The 12,229-nt window shown below is 37.0% G+C and overlaps 1 protein-coding gene across 1 annotated transcript in view; it reads left to right on the top strand.

Annotated features, from left to right (window-relative positions):
- The window catches only part of LOC21402836 (DNA topoisomerase 3-beta), a 22,018-nt gene extending 10,121 nt beyond the window's left edge, over window positions 1-11,897 (top strand). Inside the window, exons 6-15 of the mRNA XM_010095581.2 lie at window positions 3,160-3,403; window positions 7,052-7,214; window positions 7,297-7,416; window positions 7,939-8,018; window positions 8,261-8,539; window positions 8,950-9,118; window positions 9,319-9,447; window positions 9,556-9,768; window positions 10,684-10,863; window positions 11,020-11,897. Coding sequence (XP_010093883.2) covers window positions 3,160-3,403; window positions 7,052-7,214; window positions 7,297-7,416; window positions 7,939-8,018; window positions 8,261-8,539; window positions 8,950-9,118; window positions 9,319-9,447; window positions 9,556-9,768; window positions 10,684-10,863; window positions 11,020-11,667 — 2,225 coding nt within the window. The 3' untranslated portion in view covers window positions 11,668-11,897. The remainder of the gene's footprint in view (window positions 1-3,159; window positions 3,404-7,051; window positions 7,215-7,296; window positions 7,417-7,938; window positions 8,019-8,260; window positions 8,540-8,949; window positions 9,119-9,318; window positions 9,448-9,555; window positions 9,769-10,683; window positions 10,864-11,019) is intronic.
- The last annotated feature ends 332 nt before the right edge of the window (window positions 11,898-12,229 follow it).

Genomic DNA, 12,229 nt, shown 5'->3' with positions numbered 1-12,229 from the left:
AAAAAATTGCACATCAAAGGTGACAAAATATTTCCTTTTTTTGGGATCATAGCACTTATATCCTTTTTTACTTGGAGAGTATCCTAAGAAGACACACTTAGTTCCTCTAGGATCAAGTTTTCCTAAGTTTACATCTTTATTGTGGATATAAACAGTGTAGCCAAATGTTTTCAGTGGCAGAGTTGATTGAATTTTTGTTTGGGGAAAAGTTTTGGAAAATTCACTTATAGGAGTGGCAAAATTCAAAACTTTCGAAGGCATTCTATTTATCGAAAAAATTGCTGTTAAAACAGCATCCCCCCAAAAAATTTTGGTACTTTATGTGTAAATAATAACAATGCCTGAGCCACTTCTAACAAATGCCTATTTTTTCTTTCGGCAATGCCATTTTGTTGAGGCGTGTCAACACAAGAGCTTTGCTGAAAAATGCCATTTTGTGAGAAAAAAGCACTCAAATGTTTTGTGAAATACTCACGACTATTGTCACTCCTTAAAACTTTGATTTTTGTTTCAAATTGAGTGTAAATCATGTTATAAAACGTTTTAAAAATGTGTTCCACCTCAGATTTTTGTGTCATCAAGTAAACCCAAGTCATTCTTGTGTGATCATCTATAAAGGTAACAAACCATCGTTTTCCCGAAGGAGTTGATATTCTTGAAGGTCCCCATATATCACTATGCATAAGAGAAAAAGGTTTGGAAGGAACATATGGACGAGAGATATATGGAGATCGATGCATTTTTGCTAAAGCACAAATTTTGCATTGAAAAAGAGATGGATCTTTATTGGAGAATAAACTAGGAAACAAACGTTTTAAATAATAAAAACTTGGATGACCAAGCCTAAAATGCCAAAGCATAATGTCATTCTTACTAGAACTAGAAATAACACCAAAACAAGTATTTGAAACATAATCTTTAGGAAGTGATCCATCGTCAAAGTAGTAAAGTCCACCACTTAATTTAGCATTGCCAATCATTTTCTCCGAGGCCATGTCCTGAAATTCACAGTAAGATGGAAAGAAATTAGCATGACAGTTTTGGTCAAGAGTTAATTTACTGACTGACAGTAAATTGCATGACAATTTTGGAACACGTAAGACATCCTTTAGAGTTACACATGGAGAAATTTTGATGGAACCCGTCCCTGCTATGGCTGAAAAAGAACCATCAGCCACTTTAATTTTTTTATTTCCTGCACATGGGCTGTAAGTGGAAAATAGATGGGAACAACTGGTCATATGATTTGTGGCACCAGAATCTATGATCCATGGGCCAGAAATATTTGAGGAAGTGAGGGCAGAAGGAGCTTGATTACCTTGGTAAGTATAAGAGGTAGAAGGATTAGAAATTTGTGGAGACTTAAAGAGTTTTAGAAGATGCTCAATTTGTTCCTTGGTAAATGGAGGCTGTACCGAGGTAGATGGTGGCTCTGCAGTAGTCTAAGTCACAGTGTTTAACGCCTTGACTCCCTCCTGTTTCTTCTTCCAATTTGGCTGCCAATTAGGTGGTTTCCCATGAAGCTTCCAGCAGGAAGCTTTGGTGTGCTAGTGCCGTTTGCAGTGGTCACACCACGGCTTCTTCTTCTTATCTGAGTCACTCTCATCGCCACAGACTGCTAAGGTTGAACTTTCAGGCTCTGCTGGTGTCAAGAATGAACCAGTCATGACTCTCTTTCGTCCTTCTTCCTGCCTAAGTTCAGAAAAAACTTCACGGATTGTAGGAAGGGGACGTCTGCCTAGAACACGCCCTTTAACATCATCAAATCCTGCATTAACCCCTGCTAAAAACATAAAAACACGATCAATTTCTTCCCTTTTTTTAAACCTAGCAAGGTCTTTGGGATTCTCCCATTCGTCATTATAGCAGAGGTCTGATTCTTGCCAAAGTGCCAACATTCTGTTGTAATACGTAGTGATATCTGCCTCCCCCTGCTTGGAATTCCCCAGCCGAGTCTTCAATTCAAAGGCTTGTGAAAAGTGCTCCAGGTCCGAGTAGGTTTCACGCACGGCCTCCCATACTTCTGGGGCTGACATAAACAGATATGGCTTCCGGATTGATTCCTCCATGGAATAGAGAAGCCACGTAGTGATGAGTGAATTTTCAGACCTCCACTTTCAGAATGAAGGGTCAGATTCCTTCGGCTTTGGTTCCTCCCCTGTAAGAAACCCTAGTTTTCCTCAGCCATCTATGGCTAGTTTTACTGATTGAGCCCATTCTAGAAAATTTATTCCATTCAATCGTGCGGTAGTAATTTGAATGGAAGCATTAGGGTTGAAATCAACATTATTAGAAGAGGCAGAGGGTACGGTTTGGGTTGAAGGAAGGTTTTCTGGATTCTTGGCCTGGCGGACAGAGGTAAAGTCTTAAACCAGGCTTTGATACCATGAAAGTTTTTGAGGAAAAATATAAAACCTTTCTTGATTTAATTGGTAGAAAACCGGAGTATAAATAGGTGTACAACACACCTAGGTCCCGTGGCTAACAGAATCGGGAAACTAGGAAACCTAATAATAGGATAGGGAAACTATCCTCAAGATATTCCTAGGATCTTTTCTAAAAAATAGGAACTGCCCCCTAAACTAGGAAAGATATGCTAGCTATTCTAATTTAAGCAATATCTCCTAATTTAAGCAATATCTCCTAATTAATGTACATAATTCAATATCTTTTGATTCCGAACACCTGCAAAACACAATATACTAATAAAAACTCTAAAACTTTGAGAATCAAACAAGGAAAATATGGAGAAATTCAATGAAAAATATAAAGAATTATGCACTTATCAATAAGATTAAGATGTTTGTCAACTCAAGCTGAATTAATCCAAGTCAAATTTGAAAAGCATGGAAATAAAATCTTTTGGGTGCTCAACTAGTTGTATAGATAACACCTTTTTCTTTTCTGGGTAACAAAGATATGTTGGTTCACAATATAGTCATTGATACATATCATCCAAAAGCAGGAAATTTACAAAATCACAACCGCACCAAGATTAAGGCTACTAACAATTTTTTTCGACTCAAGCTCATAAATGCGAATAATATCTTTAGGGTGCTAATATATCAATGTATTTCAGTTTTAACGTTAGAAATAATGTAAAGGGCAAGTAAGTTGCTGGTAATATATTGAAGTCCCTAAATCAGTTTATTATTGCAGTTCTTGAGTGTACTGGCTTTGGTGTAAATGACAAAAGTAGAAGGGTTTATCGTGCACGGTTTTCCTCTGTTACCGAGAAGGATATCTTGAGGGCCATGGATAATCTTGTGGAACCTAATAGAGATGAGGCACTTGCTGTTGAGGCTCGGCAAGAGATAGATTTGAAAGTTGGAGTTGCATTTACACGAGTTCAAACAAATCACTTTCAAAGGAAATATGGGAATCTTGATTCTAGAGTTATCTCGTAGGTTTTCTAATCGCTTTCTTGGTTGCTTGGCATATTTATATTATTATTACTTGTGTTTTCGGTTAAAGTTTATGCTTTTGATTACGATCTTCATTTTCTTCCATTTTGTATGAGCTAGTTGTGATATGCGCAAGTGAGTTAAGGAGTTTATCAAGCTACCTCTACTTGCAATATTAAGGGGGATCAATGACATTATTCAGCAGAATCAATACGCCTGCATTTTGCTTTAAGGAAAAAAAAAAGAAAAAGAGAGAAACCTCCTGCATTTTGTTTGTGGATAAGAAGCAAATATATTTATTATGAAAGGGGAACAAAACTAGTTCTCTTCAAGGGGTCATAGTATTAATCGTTTCTGTCAAGGGGTACCAAGCGTTATTGATGTAGAACAGAATAGGCAAAAGAGAGAGAAGAAGAAGAAAGACAAGAAGAGAGAGAGAGAAGAATTAAGGTAGAAGAAAAGGAGAATTTAGAGAGAGAAAGAGAAGAACTTTAGAGAGAGGAATCTGATAATTGTATTATTAATCAATAAGTTCTGAAAAACAATGAACAACACTAGGCCTATTTATAGATAGACAATCTAAATATAATAAAAGAAAGAAAATTAAATTATAATTCTAGTTGCTATATTTACGCCTAACATAATAGTGGAAACTAGTATTGTGATTTCCATCATTTCCTCCCTGTTGAAAAGAACTCGATTGCGACGAGTTAAATTGGAAGTAGCTGTCCAAGTGGTCAGGAGCAAGTTGACTGAATTCTTCTTTAGTTATTGAAGGTTTTTAGGAAGAATGAATATCAATTCTTATTCCTTTAATCAGCCGGTACACATATATATACAAAATAATAAAGCTTTGACTATTCTTAGGTTGTAACTAAATAAGGAAACAAACCCACTAAACTAGGAAAGTTTAAAATAAAGATCCGGTAGAATACCGATTCTCCTCCTAACTTATATACAAGATATCAGGGATAATTCCTAGAAATCTTCCCTAATTGATTCGGAAATCTCAACACTCCCCCTCAAGCTGAGTTGTAGATGTTGAACAAACACAGCTTGTGACTCAATCCTTCAAAGCTTGTTCTTGGAAGAGCTTTCGTGAGTATATCTGCCACTTGAGATTGTGTAGGGGTATAGATCAATTGTATTATTGAGTTGTTAATCTTCTCTGAGATAAAATGACGATTAATCTCAATGTGCTTAGTCCTGTCATGGTGTACCGGATTCTTCGCGATGCATATAGTTGCTTGATTTTCACAGAAAAACTTGATCGGTTTCTCACTTGTTATCCCCAATTCCTTGAGTAGTCTCCTTATCCACATTCCTTCACAAATGCCAAGGGCCAATGCTCTAAACTCAGCTTCTGCGCTGCTCCTTGAGACTACTGGTTGTTTCTTGCTCCTTCATGTGACTAGATTCCCATAAACATAGGCACAATAACCAGTTGTTGATCTTCTGTCCTTTACATCTCCTGCCCAGTCTGCATCTGAGTAGATCTCAATATCCTGGTTTCCAGTCTTCCTGTATAGTATACCCTTTCCAGGTGTCATTTTTAAGTACCTCAAGATCCTATACACAGCTTCCATGTGTTCTTCTGTAGGATTGTGCATGAACTGACTTACTACACTAACTGGAAAGCCGATGTCCGGTCTTGTGTGAGAGAGGTAGATAAGCCGTCCTATGAGTCTTTAGTATCTCCCCCTATCAACTGGTGCAGACTCTATCATAGCTGTTATCTTCTTAGTTGGATCCATCGGTGTGTCGACTGGCTTACACCCTAGCATTCTTGTTTCCTTTAGCAGATCCAGGACATACTTCCTTTGAGAGACAAAAATTCCTTGCTTGGATCGAGCTACCTCCATTCTGAGAAAATACCTGAGATTGCCAAGATCTTTGATTTCAAATTCCTTGGCTAGAACTGCTTTCACTCTCACTAATTCCTTATAGTCACCTTTCAGAATGATGTCATCGACATATACAATTAAGACTGCCACTTTGTTTTCTGAGGAGAATTTCACGAACAATGTATGATCTGCCTGACATTGAGTGAATCCATATCTCACAATTGACTTTGCAAACCTGTCAAACCATGCACGAGGAGATTGTTTGAGTCCGTACAAAGACTTATTGAATTTGCACACTTTGTTGCTTTCCACGGTTGCTTCCAGTCCTGGAGGTATTTCCATGTACACATCTTCTTCAAGGTCACCATTCAAAAATGCATTTTTTACATCCAGTTGATGTAGAGGCCAGTCCTTGTTTGCTGCAAGTGAAAGAAGGACTCTGATAGTGTTTAGTTTGGCCACCGGAGCAAAAGTTTCCTGATAATCTATTCCATAAGACTGAGTGAACCCTTTAGCAACTAGTCGAGCTTTTAGTCTCTCAATACTACCATCAGCCTTGTGTTTGATAGCAAAAATCCACTTACATCCGACGGTCTTCTTATCTGGGGGAAGATTTGTCAACACCCATGTGTTATTTTTCTCCAATGCTTGGATTTCATCATTAACTGCCTTCCTTCATTCTGTGTGTTTGAGAGCCTCCTGAATAGAGTTGGGAACCTGCATACTATTAAGAGTAGACACGAAGGCCTTGTATGATAGTGATAGTTTCACATATGAGACAAATTGGCTAATAGGATGATTCGTGCAAGTTCTAACACCTTTCCTCAAGGCAATTAGAACATCTAAATTCTCCATAGTAGGTATTGTAATATCTAAATCGGGGGCCATTGAATGAAATTTGTTCCGTTTAACTTATGAGTAGTGATCTGTAAGGAAGGATTTTCTGGGAAAGCAGTGGGAGCAATTGTAGGAGTCTTAGGTACCTGAGGACACCTCAGAGTCTTCACCTCTGCTTGCTCCAGCATTAGGCATCCTTTTATTTTCAACATATGTTAACCTTGATATTGCTCTGATACCATGTGGCCAACACAAGGAGAAACATGATTTCAACACTGCCTGTATGAATTATGAATAATTTTCATTAATCCGGTAAAAGAATACATCACAGGCCTTACAGGCTTTCTGCGCTTGAATCCAAGAACTATTCTAGGAACTAATTAAGAAAAGGTGAACCTATAAAAATAGGAAACTAATAACAGAATAATTGACAATAATATATACCGAATCTTTTCCTGATTGGTCTACAACAATATATCTCTCTTTATTTCTTTCTTTTCTCTTCTCTCTCTCTCTCTCTCTCTCTCTCTCTCTCACACACACACACACACACACACACACATATAAATGGATGAGTTTTCGATGGTTACATTGCCATCGGTAGTTACTCCTAAATATAAAAATTTGATGACGTGGCGTGATAAGAATCCAATCTCATTAATTGTTATATTTTTTTAGTCAACTATCCAATTTATTACAACCGTTGGATAAATATCTTATGTTTACCCATCAATGGGTAAATATTAGAGTAACCATTAAAACCACACCCATATATATATTTTGTCTTTTGGTAGTTGAGCTGTTAGCTAACTTGGTGAAAATCTAGATTTTGGTTAATTCATTTATATAGGAGTGTAATAATTCTGTTTCTTCTTTGTTGAGAGGGTTTTAATGGAGCCATTGATATTTGGTATGGTCATATTTCACTTTCATATGTCAATTTATCCAACTTGTTGCCTCTTTCAGCTATGGACCATGTCAAACTCCAACCCTTGGGTTTTGTGTACAACGCTATTTGCAGATGAGCACATTTAAGCCAGAAAAGTTTTGGTCGTTACACACTTATATTCTGCAAAGTGGCTATGAAGTTCAACTTGAATGGGAACGTCAGAAGTTGTTTGACTTAGAAGTGAGGCTCCCTTTGCTTTAAACTTGGCTCTGTCTTACCTTTCCTTTACAAATAAATGCTTTCTTATGCTTCTGTTTTGCAGGCTGCTACAATGTTTCAAAAGATAGTAATGGAAGATGGAATTGTAGAAGTGACAGAAATATCCGAAAAGCAGGAAGTCAAAAGTCGTCCTTCTGGTCTTAATACAGTTAATCTTCTGAAGGTCAGAAAAACTGCTGATTGATTAATTTTATGCAATATAGACTGTTGTTCTTTCTTGTTGTGGAGGTACTGGGTTGTGGGGCGCTACTTATACTTGTCTCAAGGCATACTGAAGTCATAAAGACACTGAAGTAAATGATAGTTCTTCATACGGGGCTAGCTAGGGAAATGGGATACCCCACGGGCTATGTTGCACATTTAAGTGAAGATGTCATTCTGCTAAAAGGAGAGGAAAAAAATATTAGGTTTTTACATACAATACATACATATGCATTCATCATTAACCAGTGCGAGATAAATAAAATTTTAGGGTACTTGGGTAAATATATGTCTTTATTGTCTATTTTGATCTTTGAGTGGAAAAATACTTGGAAATATGTTTTATTTATCTAGTTAAACTAGTAATCTGCTATAAAGGCTTAGCTTAATTTCCCAGGTTCATTAAGCATGTAATGTTCTGAAATAATCCTCCATTCTATTTATTTTTATTATGAAAAAAATCTATTTTGCAAATGTCGATCAGGTTGCTTCAAGTGCATTGGGCCTTGGACCTCAAATAGCTATGCAAGTAGCTGAACGCTTGTATACTCGAGGGTTCATCAGGTAGTAATAGTATCCAAAATTCTCTAGCCCTCTTTTAACTATATGGCTTTTAAATTTCCCCCTTGGTTATACGAAAAAGCATATACATATATATGCGTGTATAATATAACATAGTATAATATTATATATGTATGTTTGTATGTATATAATTTAGGCGATCTGCTTTTGTGACATTCTAAAAATTTTAGCACGTTATTTGTGTGTAATAGCCACATAACAATTATTTTATGCTGCTGCTCTAGCTATCCACGTACAGAGAGCACAGCTTATCCTTCTTCATTTGATTTCAAAGGAACTCTCGGTGAACTAGCATATAATCCAACATGGGGTGATTTTGTACGGACATTGCTTGCTCGTGGTTATCAGAAACCACGAGTTGGAACAGATGCAGGTGATCATCCTCCTATCACGCCAATGCTTTCAGCTACTGAGGATATGCTAGACAACGATTCTTGGGGATTATACAAGTATGTCTGTCAACATTTTATAGGGACCCTATCTCCCGACTGCAAGTACTCAAGGTAAAAGCTTCTTCAGTTATTTCAGATGCTCCTTTCATCCTAGGTTGTTTTGTTATTTAATAGGTAATTTAGTATATCACTGTTCAGATATTAACCGATTGGTGCAGTTGCACAACTTCCCACCTTATTCCTCGTGTCTTGGATATTTATTCTACCTATATTGAGTGACTACATTTATTGTTCGTTCCTGGTACCAGAAAGTTTACGCGCATGTGATAACTTGTTGAAAATATTTTGATGTCTCTGAAATTAACATTAAAATTAAGATCCTTACACTTGATTTTTTTTAATATATATTTAAATTTGTTTTATATTCTTGATATGCTTTGCTTTCCCTTACTATTAACAGTGTATAAATATGTTATATTTGTTCACTTTTCCAATTATGGGCTCTTTTGTTTTCATTCCAGAACAAAGGTAGTATTTTCAATTGGTGGAGAATCCTTCCATTGTGTAGGGCACCGCATTTTGGAGAAAGGATTTACATCTATTATGCCGTGGTTGGCTATAAATGAGAAAAATCTTCCTCAGTTTAGAAAGGGGGAAAAGATAGAGGTTATGAGAGTGGAACTCTATGAGGTAACATATAAATCTCCGCACTTCTCTCTCTCTCCTCTGTGTCTCCTTCCTTTTCTTTTCTTTTTTTTCTTTTCCTTTTTTTCTTCACTCTTATGGTTTTTGGTATAGGAAAGAGAAAAGTGAATATGAATAAGAGTCTAGATATTGTAGTATGGCAGATTGAAAGCATTGCTGCTGATTTATGAGAGTGACATCTGCAGGGGAATACAACACCACCAGATTATTTAAGTGAGAGTGAGCTTATATCCTTTATGGAGAAGTATGGGATAGGCACAGATGCCTCAATACCCGTCCATGTTAACAACATATGCGAGCGCAATTATGTGAAGGTTATTAGTTGGATAATCTTACTTATTAAATTGGTTTGTTTTCAAAGAGATAATGGCGTTAAATGAAACTTACAGTATTTTAAAGTTTACTTTCCGAGCAATTTGCAGGTACAAGCAGGTAGAAAGCTAGTTCCAACTCCCTTAGGTATAACGCTGATAAGAGGATATCAATGCATAGATCCAGATCTCTGTTTGCCAGACATTCGTAGTTTCATCGAACAACAGCTTACTCTTGTTGCCAAGGGTCAAGCAGATCATATTTGTGTTCTGCAGCATGTTCTACAACAATTCAAGCAAAAATTCAGCTACTTTGTTAAGCAGGTTAAACGGTTTATCATTTGGTACATTTTCCCTTATACTGCATGCTGGAAAAGTGGAGTTTGCCTCGTTCAGGAAAGACTTATATGAGAATCTCGCTTTTAAAGAGCCTTGATAACCAACATTTAGCCTGCTTTACACTTACTGATGTCGGGTCATGTGTATTCTGAAGGTGACTTTACTAGTGAAATGCCAAAATACAGAAATACAATAAATGTCCCGGACCAGAAGTTCAAGAAGGATAAAGGTCTTTGAAGCACCAATTTGACAGTATCAAAAAGCTATTTCACTTATAGAGAAATGGCACTTTTGAAAGGCATTTCTATTATTCCAAGAGAGAGAGATGGGTAGATGAAGTGAATTAGAACATTTTGCTCGTTTTAAATCCAAATAAACTGGGCTAGCATATTGAATAAGTTATACATAATTTTTGAGTGTGTTCTTGAGACCCTTTTTTCACTACCTGCATAAAGTCCCCTAAGGTGGAAATTGGATAATTCCTGACAACCTTAAAATCCTAACCTTATTCTACAAGTGCCGTAATGTAGAGTGGGTCTACACTCTACATCATGGTCAAATTGGTCTTCTGCTCAAACTTTGTAGTTCAGGATTTCCCTCTTGGATCTTTATTCAAATATTCATTTTTTATGACCATCAGATCTGGAGTACAATTTATGAACTTCCTGTTTATAAGTGAAAATACCTCTGTTATGTTTTATTACTCAGGAAAAACACTAATATATAAAGGGATTAGGTGTTAATTGTATCTACCAACTAATAATACTAAACAGACTAAACATAGGATACAATAAATAGTGCAGCTAAGTAGCTATTATTAGAGAAGACGATCCTCGACACTTCTAACACTGTATATGTAGATGCTTTATGATGCCTCCACTTTTTTTCTACTTGGTGCAGATAGATAAGATGGATGCATTATTTGAGGCACAGTTCTCTCCAGTTGCTAACTCAGGACGGGTACTCAGTAAATGTGGCAAATGCCTACGGTACATGAAATACATATCGAGTCAACCATCGCGTTTGTATTGTAATACATGTGAGGAGATCTATTATCTTCCTCAAAAAGGCACAATTAAGGTATGTGTTTTCCGTAAATTTCTTCCCAAGTCTCCCTCTCTGCTTACTTGAGAAAAGAACTGGTTTCCACTTCTCAGCTAAGGAGGTTTCTCCGAAATCCTGATTCCTGGACATTACAAAAGCTCATAGGGAGTAACTAGTAGCTAAATTTTGCAGCTTTATAAGGAGCTTACTTGTCCGTTGGACAATTTCGAGCTTTTAATCTTTTCCAGACCTGGCCCAGAAGGCAAGTCGTTCCCTCTTTGCCCGTACTGCTACAACACTCCTCCATTTGAAGGTATAGACACACTCTTCGGTGGAGCAAAAACCGGCAGCCTTAACAAACTGGGGGAAGGAGTTGGGATGCCATGCTCTCTCTGCCCGCACCCCACTTGTCAGCACTCTATGATAACCCAAGGAGTCTGTGCTTGTCCTGAATGTAGCGGAACACTTGTCCTTGATCCAGTAAGCGCTCCCAAGTGGCGACTTAATTGCAATACTTGTAACTGTCTTGTCTTCCTTCCCCAAGGCGCTCACCGGATTTCCACAACTCGAGATCAATGCCCCGATTGCGACTCTACAATCATAGAAGTTGACTTCAACAAGAAGACAACGCCCTTGGAAGATGGAGCTACCTTGTATACTGGTTGCATTCTCTGCGACGAGTTTCTTCATTCGCTTTTGGAGATGAAGCATGGAAAATCATTCTTCAGACGCTTGAGTTCAAGAGGGAGAGGTAGAGGAACAGGACGGGATGGACCTAGGGGGAGAGGTCGGGGTACTGGGAAATGGGTCGACCCAAAAATGAGCTTTCGAGATTTTTGAATACTAGATATACTCATCTTTTTGCATCTGAAACCCGTTGTAGACTACTTACGAACTATTTAAAAATTTAATTGCTTGCTGTTCCTGTTTCTCAAGTTGCACTAAAAACTTTTGGAACACGTGTTACATGGTTAGCTTATTGCATGTAATGTTTGATGGGAATGCCTTGAGGTGGGGAAAAAAATTATATTCTACAAAAATACAAAATAAAAAATAACCCACACGAACTGATTCAGTCCACATAAACAATGTACAATGTTTTATAGACTTGAGCAAAAATAAATAAATATATAATATACGTATTTTCATTATCACATTTTTGTTAGGTATTTTACTGTAATATATACATACACGAACATGCTGTGAATGATTTCTTACTAGAAAAATATTGATCTTCTATGCTTTTTGTTAACACTTAACAGACGGTTATTCTCCTGTCTGTCACGACTGAAATACTAAAAACAAATAAAGTTAAACTGTTGCCGCAAAAGCCAAAAAAAAAAAAAAAAAAAAAAAAAAAAAAAAAAAAAAAAAACAAAAAAAAAAAAAACAACAAAAATTT

This window comes from Morus notabilis, unplaced genomic scaffold, assembly GCF_000414095.1.
Source record: "Morus notabilis unplaced genomic scaffold, ASM41409v2 Scaffold67, whole genome shotgun sequence".
Classification (NCBI taxonomy): Eukaryota; Viridiplantae; Streptophyta; class Magnoliopsida; order Rosales; family Moraceae; genus Morus; species Morus notabilis.
The sequence above is the reverse complement of the archived record's forward strand: the minus strand, read 5'-3'. Positions and strand labels throughout refer to the sequence as shown.